The sequence below is a fragment of the Wasmannia auropunctata genome, unplaced genomic scaffold (assembly GCF_000956235.1).
Source record: "Wasmannia auropunctata unplaced genomic scaffold, wasmannia.A_1.0 LD333477.1, whole genome shotgun sequence".
In the NCBI taxonomy this organism is placed as follows: Eukaryota; Metazoa; Arthropoda; class Insecta; order Hymenoptera; family Formicidae; genus Wasmannia; species Wasmannia auropunctata.
Window position 1 is genome coordinate 531 of NW_012029413.1, and position 12,171 is coordinate 12,701.

The 12,171-nt window shown below is 29.9% G+C and overlaps 1 protein-coding gene across 1 annotated transcript; it reads right to left on the bottom strand.

The window, feature by feature from the left end:
• Positions 1–1,005: 1,005 nt before the first annotated feature.
• On the bottom strand, positions 1,006–4,261 carry LOC105459994. Its single transcript, XM_011706399.1, has 5 exons — positions 4,062–4,261; positions 3,352–3,438; positions 2,663–2,929; positions 2,110–2,268; positions 1,006–1,485 (listed from the first exon to the last, which is right to left on the bottom strand). The coding sequence occupies exons 1-5, from the start codon at positions 4,132–4,134 to the stop codon at positions 1,328–1,330; spliced, it is 744 nt and encodes a 247-aa protein (XP_011704701.1). The 5' UTR covers positions 4,135–4,261; the 3' UTR covers positions 1,006–1,327.
• Positions 4,262–12,171: the final 7,910 nt, after the last annotated feature.

Consider the following 12,171-nt stretch of genomic DNA (forward strand, 5'->3'; position numbering starts at 1 on the left):
AATAAATCTTTAAAAAACTTACGAAGCGCAGCTTTTCCAGTTGAGATTAATCCGAATATTGCAACGCTAAATACACTAATAGCGTAGAACAACATGTTCTTTCTTTGATTTAACCACGAATAGTTCTACTTACTGGTTATAAATGCTGAGTCTTATATAATTTCTGTTCTTAAACAACTTATATAATTTCTTAAGTAACATAATGAAATTGAATAACATTTACACGTATAAACACTAGAAAATAAAAAAATTAATCCTTTGATACGGTTGACACAGAGTTGTACCACATAATTCAATTGTTCAAAATGCAACTGCGAATAATATCAGCAGAGCGATCAGTGAAAAAAATGTTAAAAAAAAACCGACTTAATGAATAATAATAATGTGTATTCATAAACACATTCATAAACAGTAATCGCAGCATATCAAGTAATCCATACCTGATATGCTGCGTCAAGAAGAATGACTATTTATTAACTGTATTGAACTCGATCTCATGTAATAATGCTGCTGAATGTTCTTCCAATGTAAACATGTATATAAATTAAAATAATCGAGAATATTTCTACTAATGATGAGATATTGACAGTGACATTTTTATTAAAATTGATTAACGAGAAACTATTATACAATGACGTGTAACCATCATAATAATATTCATTTTTCTCATCTTTCTGTTTCTTTGTCAAAAAATTAAAAATTAATGATAGAAATTCTTTTCTAGCTACTATATAATCAGAAATTTGATAATTGCCTAAAATTGAGATACTAGTCTAACTCTTGTATAATAGAAAAACAGTGTCATTTATATGTTATGTAAATATATGAAATGCATGAAAAAAGAATGTGCATTAATTGCATTCTTGTTACACGTGTAGTAATCTTTGACTAATAACTTGGTAAGAAATAAAGACAAATAACTTGATAAAAAATAAGGACAAATTATGATATAATTTTTTAAATTCTTTTTTTTATAGAAGAATGCATTTTGACATAAAATTGTTATTCTCATTAAAAATTTGTTATTTTTATTGAATACATATAGTTTCTAGAGAAATACCAAAAACCAGGAGAGAAATAATTTGGCGTTGAAGTTAATACTATATGTTATTTATCTATTTTGCTTACAAATATTAATTAAAAAATAAAGTTTATATTATGGAATTTCAAGAAACATATTTCATACATCTTTAGCGTTTACAAAATTGAATACGCTTCTATCTTTATAAAATATTTGCAATTTTTTACATGTAATAAACACATTTTACAAAACTGAATATATGTTTATAAAATATTTAGAATTTTGTTAACGTATAATATATATAGTTTACGTAAATACTTCTGAGAATGGAACTTTCGAGAAAAATTTCTTGGGAATGGAAGCCAAAAAAGGATCCACTGTGGTAGCTGTGATTGGTAACATTAATCGATGTAATATTGGCCAGTACTCATTTACAATTTTTACAACATATACGACAATATCATCTGAAAATAAAAATTGACATATAAAAATATATAAAAAAAAAAATAAATCTATTATATATGAAAAGACAATAAAAATGTAGTATTTAAATTCTAAATAATTGACTTTTGTTTTATGACTTTATATTTGCAAAAAATAGGCACAATAAGTAAAAATTTTAAGATAAAGATAATAAAAAAAATTCTAATTTATCAGAATAAAATATTTTAAACTCCTTTTTTTAAATTAGTGATTGTATTTATCTTGTTTTATTTTATATTTGTAATATAATATTAAGTTATCCTGAAATTCCATTTGAAAGTTTGATGTTTTATGAAGATAGATTAATATTTATTGTTAAAATTTATGAATTATTTGGATATTTTAATTTATTTGTAAATTACACTAATTTATACAATTATTTTTGACTTTATATACGAATCTTTAACGTACAAATTAAAGATTAGTAATTTATTAGGCTTTCTCAATTGATTTTTATTAAAATAATGTGATTTACACATATTTAAATAAACTAGATATTTTTGTTGTAAATTCTATTACTGTACAATTACCGTAATGTACACTGGATAGTGTACTAAAAAAAATAGCATAGAATAAAGTTATATTTAAATTAATTTAACACTTACTAAACTCTTTGACCTCTTCTGACAAATTTCCGAAATATACGATATACTTTCTCATTGACGGAGCAGTGTAGAAATGTTCTATATTCCATGTATCGTTTACTACATGCCCTGTTAAATCCCACGTGCCTCTGATATCGTGTACGGTTTCATTATAATAGCCTATTACATAAATAACATGCATAGTTCAATAAACGGAAATTTTTCAATAAAATGGAAATAATTTAAAAAATTATAACTATTTGTTTAATAATTACCGAATTAGAAAATAGTAATTATTAATTTTTCATTATACATTTATGCACATCCATTTTTATATGTATATGCGTAGCGTTAAATTTATAAAATTATTATAACTATCTTAATTGATTGATAATAAAATTGTAACAAAACAGATTTTAGTACAGAAAATTCACTGTTTGATATACATATACAATTATTGTATAATTAATTATATATTGTATAATTAATTTTTAATCATTGTAAATAGGAATATATCGCAATAACGTATTTTTGCTGATTATACACAAGCTACGTAGAATTTATTGTATCTTACCTTTGCCACAGAATTTGAATATACTTATAGTACCATTTACTTCTATGTTAGCTTCTATGAACAACAGTGGTAATACTGCGTCAATTTCCAAACGGAAAACGTTATCATGAAAATGCGATCTCACGGCAGGAAAACGAATGGTCGATATACCGAGGGCAGTGAGATTTGATATAATTATTTCTCCACGTACGTTGTCTAAATCAACTGTAATTGGAAGATGTTCTAAGTACATTGGATCCAAAGGCGGAAAGTCATATTCAGGCAGTCCTACAAGTAAGTAAATTTTAATATCCATGTTTTTAATATTATATAATTTAATAAAAAAAATTTTTATATATAAACAATAGTAAGATAAGCTAGATCACGTAAGTGAATATCACAAATAATTTTAAGAGCGCCTTTTACGGTCGATGCTGAATTTTGGTGCTTAATAATATTTCTATATGAATTCTACATTCATTATTCAGCCTTTTTAAACTGCGCGTTGAAATCTTAATATATTTCTTTACTTTCTTTTAAAATTTAAACAATTAATAAATTTATAGAAATTTATTTACTATTAATGTTGCTTAATATTTTTCCTAGCATTACAGTCATGTAATTTTGAGTAATAAAATATAAAGTAATTCATATTTCATTTAAAATTTTATATAAACTGAAATAACGAAAATTTAAATATATAAGAATACCTGCACTAAACCGTGGCCATGCTTCTTCTATAGAGCGTTGTAAACAGTCGGCAAAATCAACTGAATTCCGCTTACAAGGGGTAAAAGCTAAAAAAAATAAAAACCGAATAAAATAGTAATAAAAATATATAAATGCAACAATTGCTTTACTAAAAAATTATAATTTTAAAAATATCTATTTTTTCAAGTACTTGTACGTTATCATATTTATTTTGTAAACACAAGATTTTTCTTCTATGATAATAATGTTATGCATGAAATTTACGATACTCGCAATTTGCAAAAAATATAAATTGTCACTTGCAAATATAAATGAGTATATTACTTGTAAGTATTAGAAAAATACTTTAAAAGTGAAATAAATGTCTTAAATAATTAGATATAACTTTAAAATAATTAACAAGTTTCAAGTAGCAATTATTATAAGAATTTTCAAGTAGTTCAGCAAAATTGATTATGATGATAGTACAATTATATGTTAGATAGTACAATTATATGTTATTTGTTCACTTGTTTCCTAAAACTTTTTCCTTAAAAACTTATTATATATTTATTGTTTAAGATTATTTTTATATATATTATTTTGGTTTTATACAAAATCAGTGAATTGTTTATATAATTAAAACATCGATAGTTGATGTTATAGGCATGCAAATACGTAATGAAAATATCTTATTAAGAAGAATATAATTAATCTTAAAAACACTTACGAAGCGTAGCTTTTCCAGCTGAGAATAATCCGAATGTTGCCACGCTAAATACACTAACAGTGTAGAATAACATGTTTCTTGTTTAAGTTTCTAGTAAATAATTCTATTTATAATGAATGCGAAATCTTATATAACTTCATTTCTCAAGGCCGCGTTGTAAAATCAAATGAGGCTAAAGTGCATACAAACTGAAGTAAAAACTTTTATACGATGAAAACGTTAAAATGTACATAAGCGTTAGATTTATTATTTCTATGATAAAAAGATATATTATGCTTTTATAATTCTTTAAAAAAAATATACATATTATGTTTGCACATATATATTTTTTGTACATATGTGACATATTTAAAAAATGGTGTTGAATAAATATGCCATTTTATTTAGAATCAAATTGCAAACAAAGTACAGTTTATAAGTTGAAATATATATATTATCAACATGTTTTTGAAAATAAGTTTCTATAAATTCTCAATATAAATATTTGCAAAATAAGCAAGAATTGTTTCTTTTATGTGCAAAAATTAGTAAATTAAGAAATTAAAAGGCAATTTTTGTGTACTCAGTATTAAAAAATATTTGAAAATATAAATTAATAAAAAAAAAATGATTCCGTATTTGTCTTAATTTTGAATTCAAATAACTCTACAGTCTAACAACTTATTATGGTAAATTGACGCGATATTATTAGTTATATAAGTAATGCATGATAATCAATGTAATGTTCACGATTAAACAAAATTGGAGGATGAGTTTAATATTGTTGCAACTGTTATGCTAATTCGAGCTACACGTGAAAGATTTTATTTGAGGCGTACAAGTGAATAAAAAATATTTATTTATAAAAAATATAAATGTTTAATATTTAACACTTTGCGGACATAACCTATTGTGCTTATAAGAGAAAATGGAAAATTTTATTCTAAAAACGAAATAAAATATTTCAACTTTAATAGATGCTTTTATATCAGCATGTGTTTATGGTAAAAAATATGCGGCGTAGTTCGTGGTTTGTGTCAGTTAGATAGTGTAACTGGGTAATATATATCTAAAGCGCAAAGTGTTATTAGCATTCTACGAACATTTCAACAACGAAGATATTCCGATGTGTCGTGACCAGCATCTATGTATGATGTAATCTAATATGTAATTCGTCTAGTAACAGAAATTCTTTTGCCTTCTATACATTCTCATATACATATGTATTGTATATAAATGTGAGAATAATTTTTGAAGAGCAACATAAAGCAAAGTTAGATGTAAGTAAATGTTTAATATGGCTTGTATTACGTAAAATTGAGGCAACAACTAAATTAAAAATGTTGTAGTATTGAAATAATATATTAATTATGATAACAAAATAACAAAACAGAAAAACTCAAATTGAATGTTTTATAAGGATGTCTTTTAAGATGGTTTTATCACGCAAGTCCCAGTCAAAAGTTAGCCCCTCCATATGACTAATAATTCAATAAAATCATTTCTCATAGACTGTACATATGCGATTGTGTGACGTTTATGTGACAACGTCACATTATCGAGTTGGCGTTGAGCAATAAGACCACCTTAATAACACTGAAAAGTGATTATTACAATTGTTTTCATCTACTTCTACGAAATTGATTGTAACATTTGTGACACTTGCACTTCCCGAGATACCATGACAGATTTTTTTTCCTTATCAATCATTTATTCATTGTCTCATAAACATGTTTTGTTCGATTTTATTATCTCTTTATGCAACTTTTTATATCGATTTTGCACAATAAACTTTTTATGAAAATAAAACAAACACTGATACAAGATTTGACATATAAAAGAATATTAAAATATATAAAATGTACTTTCACAAAAACGACTCACGAAGCACAAGCTCTTCCACTGCACGTAATGTAATGTCGCAACGATGAGTGTACTAAGCACGTATATATATCACTTGGTTAATGTAATCATTTTGCAAAAACCTTGAGAGATTGTAAACATCAGTCTTATATAATTTCTGCTGTTGTTAGTAAAATGAAAAAACATTAGTGTCAACACGTAAGATGTAAAAAAGTTAATACTTTAGCAAGTTAAATTATTTACTATTCTAATAATATCATTGATAGCATTTTTTTTAATTATAAGCGTAAATAAAAAGTTTAGTAATCCTTTAATGCGTAATGATCATTTTATTTTATTAAATTTGCTTTATAAGCTGCGAATTTTATTAATTATTTGCCATGTAGTAAATACTCTCTAAATTATCTGAACTAAATCTCACTCCAAAAGATTGAAAGTATTTAACTAAAAAGCTGCAAAATATTATATTCAATTTAAATTTGATACTGAAAACTTGGTTTTTAAACAATTGCTTTTTAAAAAAACAAGAAATAACAAATACGTGATGCGCCACGTCTAAAATCGTATAAAAGACTTATTTTTGACAGAATATAAAGAAAACACGGCAGCCAAAACGGGAGACTGTCTGGTCATCTAAGAATATTATAGTATTATTGAGAATAATAAATCCTCGAGGATGAGCCGGAATTAATTGCAGGACCGATTGCAAGCAATTTACGACACTGATTGCAGCCGAGATGAGAGAACCATCTTGGGAAAATCTTTCGGACGACGGAAGTGAAGGAAAGCGGTGCCTCGCTATCTTTCTCTCTCGTATCTCGCCTCTTCTCTCCTTTGAAACGCGGATTTGAATCTACGTTTTACGGCGCAATTAATTCCCCAAGGAGAGTTGCATTTCTTGCTCCGTCGGGGCAAGGAAAGGGATTTGCGAACGGCAAGGCTTCCGGAGTCCCATAGGAACTTGGCAACCGGACAGAGACGGCGAGCGCAAGGAAGGGAAAGAAATCAGGCGGGTGGGATAGAGTCACGGGGTTGCGGAGGGAAAAGACCGACGAGGAGATGGCAAACCGTTTCTATAGGACTAAGGGATACACGATGTCTCCGTGACGGTATTATCGACGACCGCTAAACACACCCCGCTTTATCCCTGTATAGTCCTGTAAAGTTAATGATTTAAGACTGGCTCCCGTGTTGACGGGATTCATTTTTCTGGGATTGGAAAGAAGCGATAAATACATAAACGATGAGTTTCTCAGCCGTTGAAAATATATGACTAGAAGCGCATTTTATCGCGCGTTTACGTGAAAACAATTAATATGTGAATTTTCGTTTTTTGCACGGAATTGTTAGAAGTAATTGAAAGTAAATGCTTACTTATGTATCATCGCAATATTGTCATTTTCGACAACATTTTATACGCTTTGTTAAAATAAATTATAATACATTGTAAATAGTTAAATACGATTAAAAATCATCTGTTAAGAATTATCGTTGATCTTTAATTTATTTTAATAAATATGATATTTTTCTTAATATAATTTTTATTAAATATATTTTAAATATGTAAATTATAATTAGCTTTTTCACAAAAAGATCAAATTGCATATAAGTTACTAATATAATTAGTAGAAGAAAAATTAAATTTCCTCTGTCGAGATGCAGTGAAAACGTACTTAGGAATATTATTTCAGAAATAACAAGAATTTAAGAGCTGACCACTTAGTAGATTATTTTGTACTCGACGCGATAGCTATACCGCAATCAAATAAATTATTTTAAATATTACTTAATTTTTGTTAATATTATTATACATATATTAATATGATAATAATTACATATTGATGATAATTATTTAATAAATTTATATTTTAAAGTTAGAGTTCGCGTTGTAAAATTAAATTTTTGGTAAAATAATGTCTCTAGAATAAACTTTCTATTATGGTGTTACTTAATTTTGACACATATTTCTTCTTTTTTTTCGAACTTCAGAATATACGCAGGTAATTTTCTTTGTAATTCTAATAGTGAGTAAAGTTACAGAATTTCACAACAAAGAATTCTTTCAGGATTCATTTGTCGGATTTTCCTGCAGGGAGATGGAAAACACGACTATGGCGAGCGATCTCATAATTCCGGCTACTTTTCGCACGCGGAATTGAGCGTGTCGAAGGGATTAAATCATTCAATCGCGACACTCGCCGCCCCCATACGAAGTATCCCATATGAGAGTTGCGCTTTCCTCGGCGGCGATTCCTGTATAATTTGCAATTCAGAAGATTTCTATATCCGCGCGCGGATTCGCCGGAGACCTGTGTATTGGAGAGCGCGAAGCCTCGGCGTCTCTGCCTTTTGCCAAGCTCACGTCGCAGCTTCGGGGACAAGCGGTACGGTGTACGGGACACGTCGCCAAAGCAACTTCTTATTCGCGCGTGGAGAAGTGCCGTCGACGGAGCCGCTTTTCCTGCCCGCTAGGGAAATCCGATACGAAGTCTATCCATGTATATTTGAGGACCTGCGGCGTTACTCGGCGCTCGGCAGAGCATGTTGCTTGCGCGAAGCGGACAGAACTCTACCGACCTATTTACAACTGTTCGGCTTGCCGTCAGTCCGCCCAAGATTTTGATCGGTCTGCGATACGACGAGTATAAATTTTGTTGAACAAGAGCGGGACAAGTCTACAGTTGGTTTATGTACTTTAAGCACGTCAGTTTGATGGGTGAAGTTTAAACTGACATATGCCTTAAAAGAAACGTAAGTATTATAACTACAAAATAACTCATTTAAATGGGAATAACTATGGCTCGTTTAAATCGGAACAATATTGAGAATTTTTCATCTTTTTGCTATAAATGAACATGGAATTTGGGACTTTAATATGTCATTACATTTCGTTCAATGTGTATTACATCATCAGTATGAACAATGCGTTTTCTTGTAATACTAGATTAATTTAAGACTCATAAACTTCTAAGTTTAAATAGGTTCACCGCAAATCATCAAATTTGTACATAAAGTATATCAAATGAAATTTAGAAAGAAGTTCAAAAGACAAAGAAAGATATAAAGAAAATCAGTAAAGCAAAGGAAAATCTTAGGATATCGTGTAACGTTTTGACGACAATTTAAAAATATTTTAGATATAGTTTTATTTTTTAATACTGTGACATTATATAATATTGAATAATTGAAAATAAAACATTTAATATGACGTAATTAATTATGAATATTTTATAATATATAAGTAAGGACTAAATCTTAATAAATGATTATTATTTTTATACAACGTGTTTCTGCATTAACAATTTAAGAGTTGTCAATTTAATTGCATAAAACATTTCTCTTTGGTTTTCACGCGGTTGCGTGGAGATTCTTGCGTGTCTAAAGAATTAATTCACCTGCCGCACCTAACAAAGGACATTCTCTGGTAAAATCTTATGCCGTTAACAAACTTTTCCCTCTCACTTCCTATCATATGGCGAGATAAATACCCTTCCGCTAAGCATGTTCGTCGAGAAAGGTTGCTTAATTAAAAATGTTATCTATTATGATCGGATAGGCAAGATGTAAGATCCCTCCAGTAAGAACCCCTTATGTCATTTGTCAAACGTTGTAGGAGTTCACGGAGATTACCAAATGAAACTAATTAAGAAGATAACGGGAAGATTGTATCTCGCGCTCCCCATTACACATTGCGCTGATGAATTACGTCTTTCTTCGAAACGGCTGTGTGCATTCGTTACACCCTGCCATTTTTTCAGAAGGTTGCACGAAGCAATATTTAATCCTGTCTTATCCTACCTATTCTAAATCTATTTTTTAGTCTACTCTTACCTCATCTCCATCCACAATTCTTACGTAGTTATACAGTTAAGCATAAATTACTTGATTCTTTTTTCGAGAAATTAAGGTATTAATTTCTGTCTTAACATAACGTCTTGATTTAATAATTTATTCTCGAGGCAAGTTTCATTTATCATTAAACCCAATTAAATTATTCAGACTTTCTCAAATAATCTGTATAAAATAGACTTTAACAATTGAATTATTAATTATGTCCATATTATTGTAGAGAAGATTTATTTTGGCATTTTAGAATAATAATTTTACACTTCTATTAAAAATATAAAATTTTTATATTATCTATTTAATATTTTCTTTGCCAATTTATTGTACAGAAAATGTTGAATGTTATTATTAGAATATGATATATATTAGTACGATAAATTAAATAAAAATGTAATATCAAATTTTTAAAATTTTTCTTCAATATTCTTCATTTTATAGCAAACTATAATTAAACTAATTATCTATTACAAACAATACACAAAGATTTTTAATTTACATTTGTACAATATTTACTTACGCGTCAAAATCTTAATTAAGCTCATGTTAAGACGAGGTCTAACCGGAAATGTCACTGAAGTCACATGTACCTTCGAAGTTTCCCGTGAGAAACCATCCCCGATAGCTCTACGCGCGTCGCGTGCAGCTACAGCAAACCCGCGCCAAACTTTCCACCGTGCGGTGTGGCTGTTTACACGAATCCGATTTAATCGAATTCGCCTAATTCGGCGGCGCGTCCTCGAAATTCCAAGTCGATCCTGACGAAGCCGGTTGCAACGAAGGCAGCAGTCTCTCCGTGTCGCTCGGCCCGTTGCCGCAGTTTGCCGAACAACGAAGATTGGCTGGTTCGAGCAAATTTGGCGGGGGTCAAATTTGCATGTTGTGGACTTAGGTCCGAGAGACGCGTAGAGAGATAGAGAACGTGAGAAAGAGAGAAAGATAAAGAGAGATAGTGAGTGAGATGGAGCACAGCGATGAGGATAGGGGAGGGGAGCAAGAAGCGAGCCAGGGACCAGGACGAAAGGGCACGTTTAACTAAACTATAGCGGTAACGATGGAATAGTTCGAGCCCATAGCTTACCGCCGAAGGTGTGCGGTACTTTAGGCAAGAGGTCGGGGAGGAGGGGGGGGAGATGAGGAGAGACGAGGCGCCAGGCGCAGAGGAGAGGTGGATTGCATCGGTGGAGAGAGGAGAGCTAGTACCAGTTAAGGGAGACTATAATGGGAAACTTCCCCGAGACCTCTGCTACAGCAGCAGCCAAGTCTCGTCGTTTCGCACGCGGTAGGTGCGCTTTCCACCTTGCACCAGACTCCTTGCGCAAGCAAGGAGCTGCATGTCATACTGCGGTCGTGTTTCTGGTGGTATATATATGCTGGATACACCAAGTCGTCGTTCGGAGCGTACGTGTGCGTCGCACAGTAGGTACCGGGGAAAGAGAGACTTGACTCCACTCCCAACAAACTTGAGACTTTATTAATTCATTAGTTTCTCGCTTCTTATTAATACTGAGTCAAGAAAACAATATCATATTTTCTAAATACCCATGTTCGCGATACGGCTTCTACGATTGGTATTATAAGGATTTGTTAACAGAATTTAACAGGCCAGACTTTTCCAACTAGTATAACACGAATAAAATTATAAGAAAAAATTTTTGCGAACATACACTTGTTGCTGAAACAAACTGCAAACTGAACGATGTTAATTTAATGATATAAATATCATGAATTATCTCAAGAATTATCTTCAATCTGGAAAATACAAAAAATCGACATCTCTTTACTTTTCTGTCTTTTTTTTATTTCTAAGAAATATCCTATAAATTAATTAATCTATTTTGTGAATTAAATTCTAATGTAATAATTAAAATTATTAATTTTAGTAATCTTTAATTATATAAATATTTAAATATTAGAATGGTACCAATAGATTTTAATAACTATTATTAAATTATTAAAAAAAGTTATTATATGTACATCAGATTTTTTAAGAAAAGTAGAGAAATATCTTCACGTTACAATTACAATTTGTATGAGCATACGAAAATAGATGTCTGCTAATTAATTGATTGATTCTTTTTGTATATAGTGTGGCTGAGAATAGTACATTAATAATTTTATATATTATATAAAATGAAAATTAATGAAACATTGCAGGGTATTTTTTATAACGAATACAATAGAATTCTTATGCCGCGAGCAAAGTGTTCCTTTGATATGCAAAATGTCGACAAGCCCTCTTCTCAATTCGATAATGTCGCATTTCAAACTTCCATTAAGCACTTAAAAATAATTTCATTATCGGCTTGCTTGATATGCAAATTAGGCGCTATTTCGAGAAGGTCCTTCGAGTTTCACTCTAGTTCTACTGTAATCGAAGAAAACTACAACTTAAACATTTACCTTCTGTGTGATAAATCTTTAA

Excerpts from the sequence above, each read along its gene's own strand:
- LOC105459994 (XM_011706399.1), bottom strand. The coding sequence starts at position 4,134 with ATGTTATTCTACACTGTTAGTGTATTTAGCGTGGCAACATTCGGATTA. Across the intron at positions 3,439-4,061 it reads AGCTGGAAAAGCTACGCTTC|CTTTTACCCCTTGTAAGCGG; the intron begins GTAAGTGTTTTT and ends TATTTTTTTTAG. Across the intron at positions 2,930-3,351 it reads ATGGCCACGGTTTAGTGCAG|GACTGCCTGAATATGACTTT; the intron begins GTATTCTTATAT and ends ACTTACTTGTAG.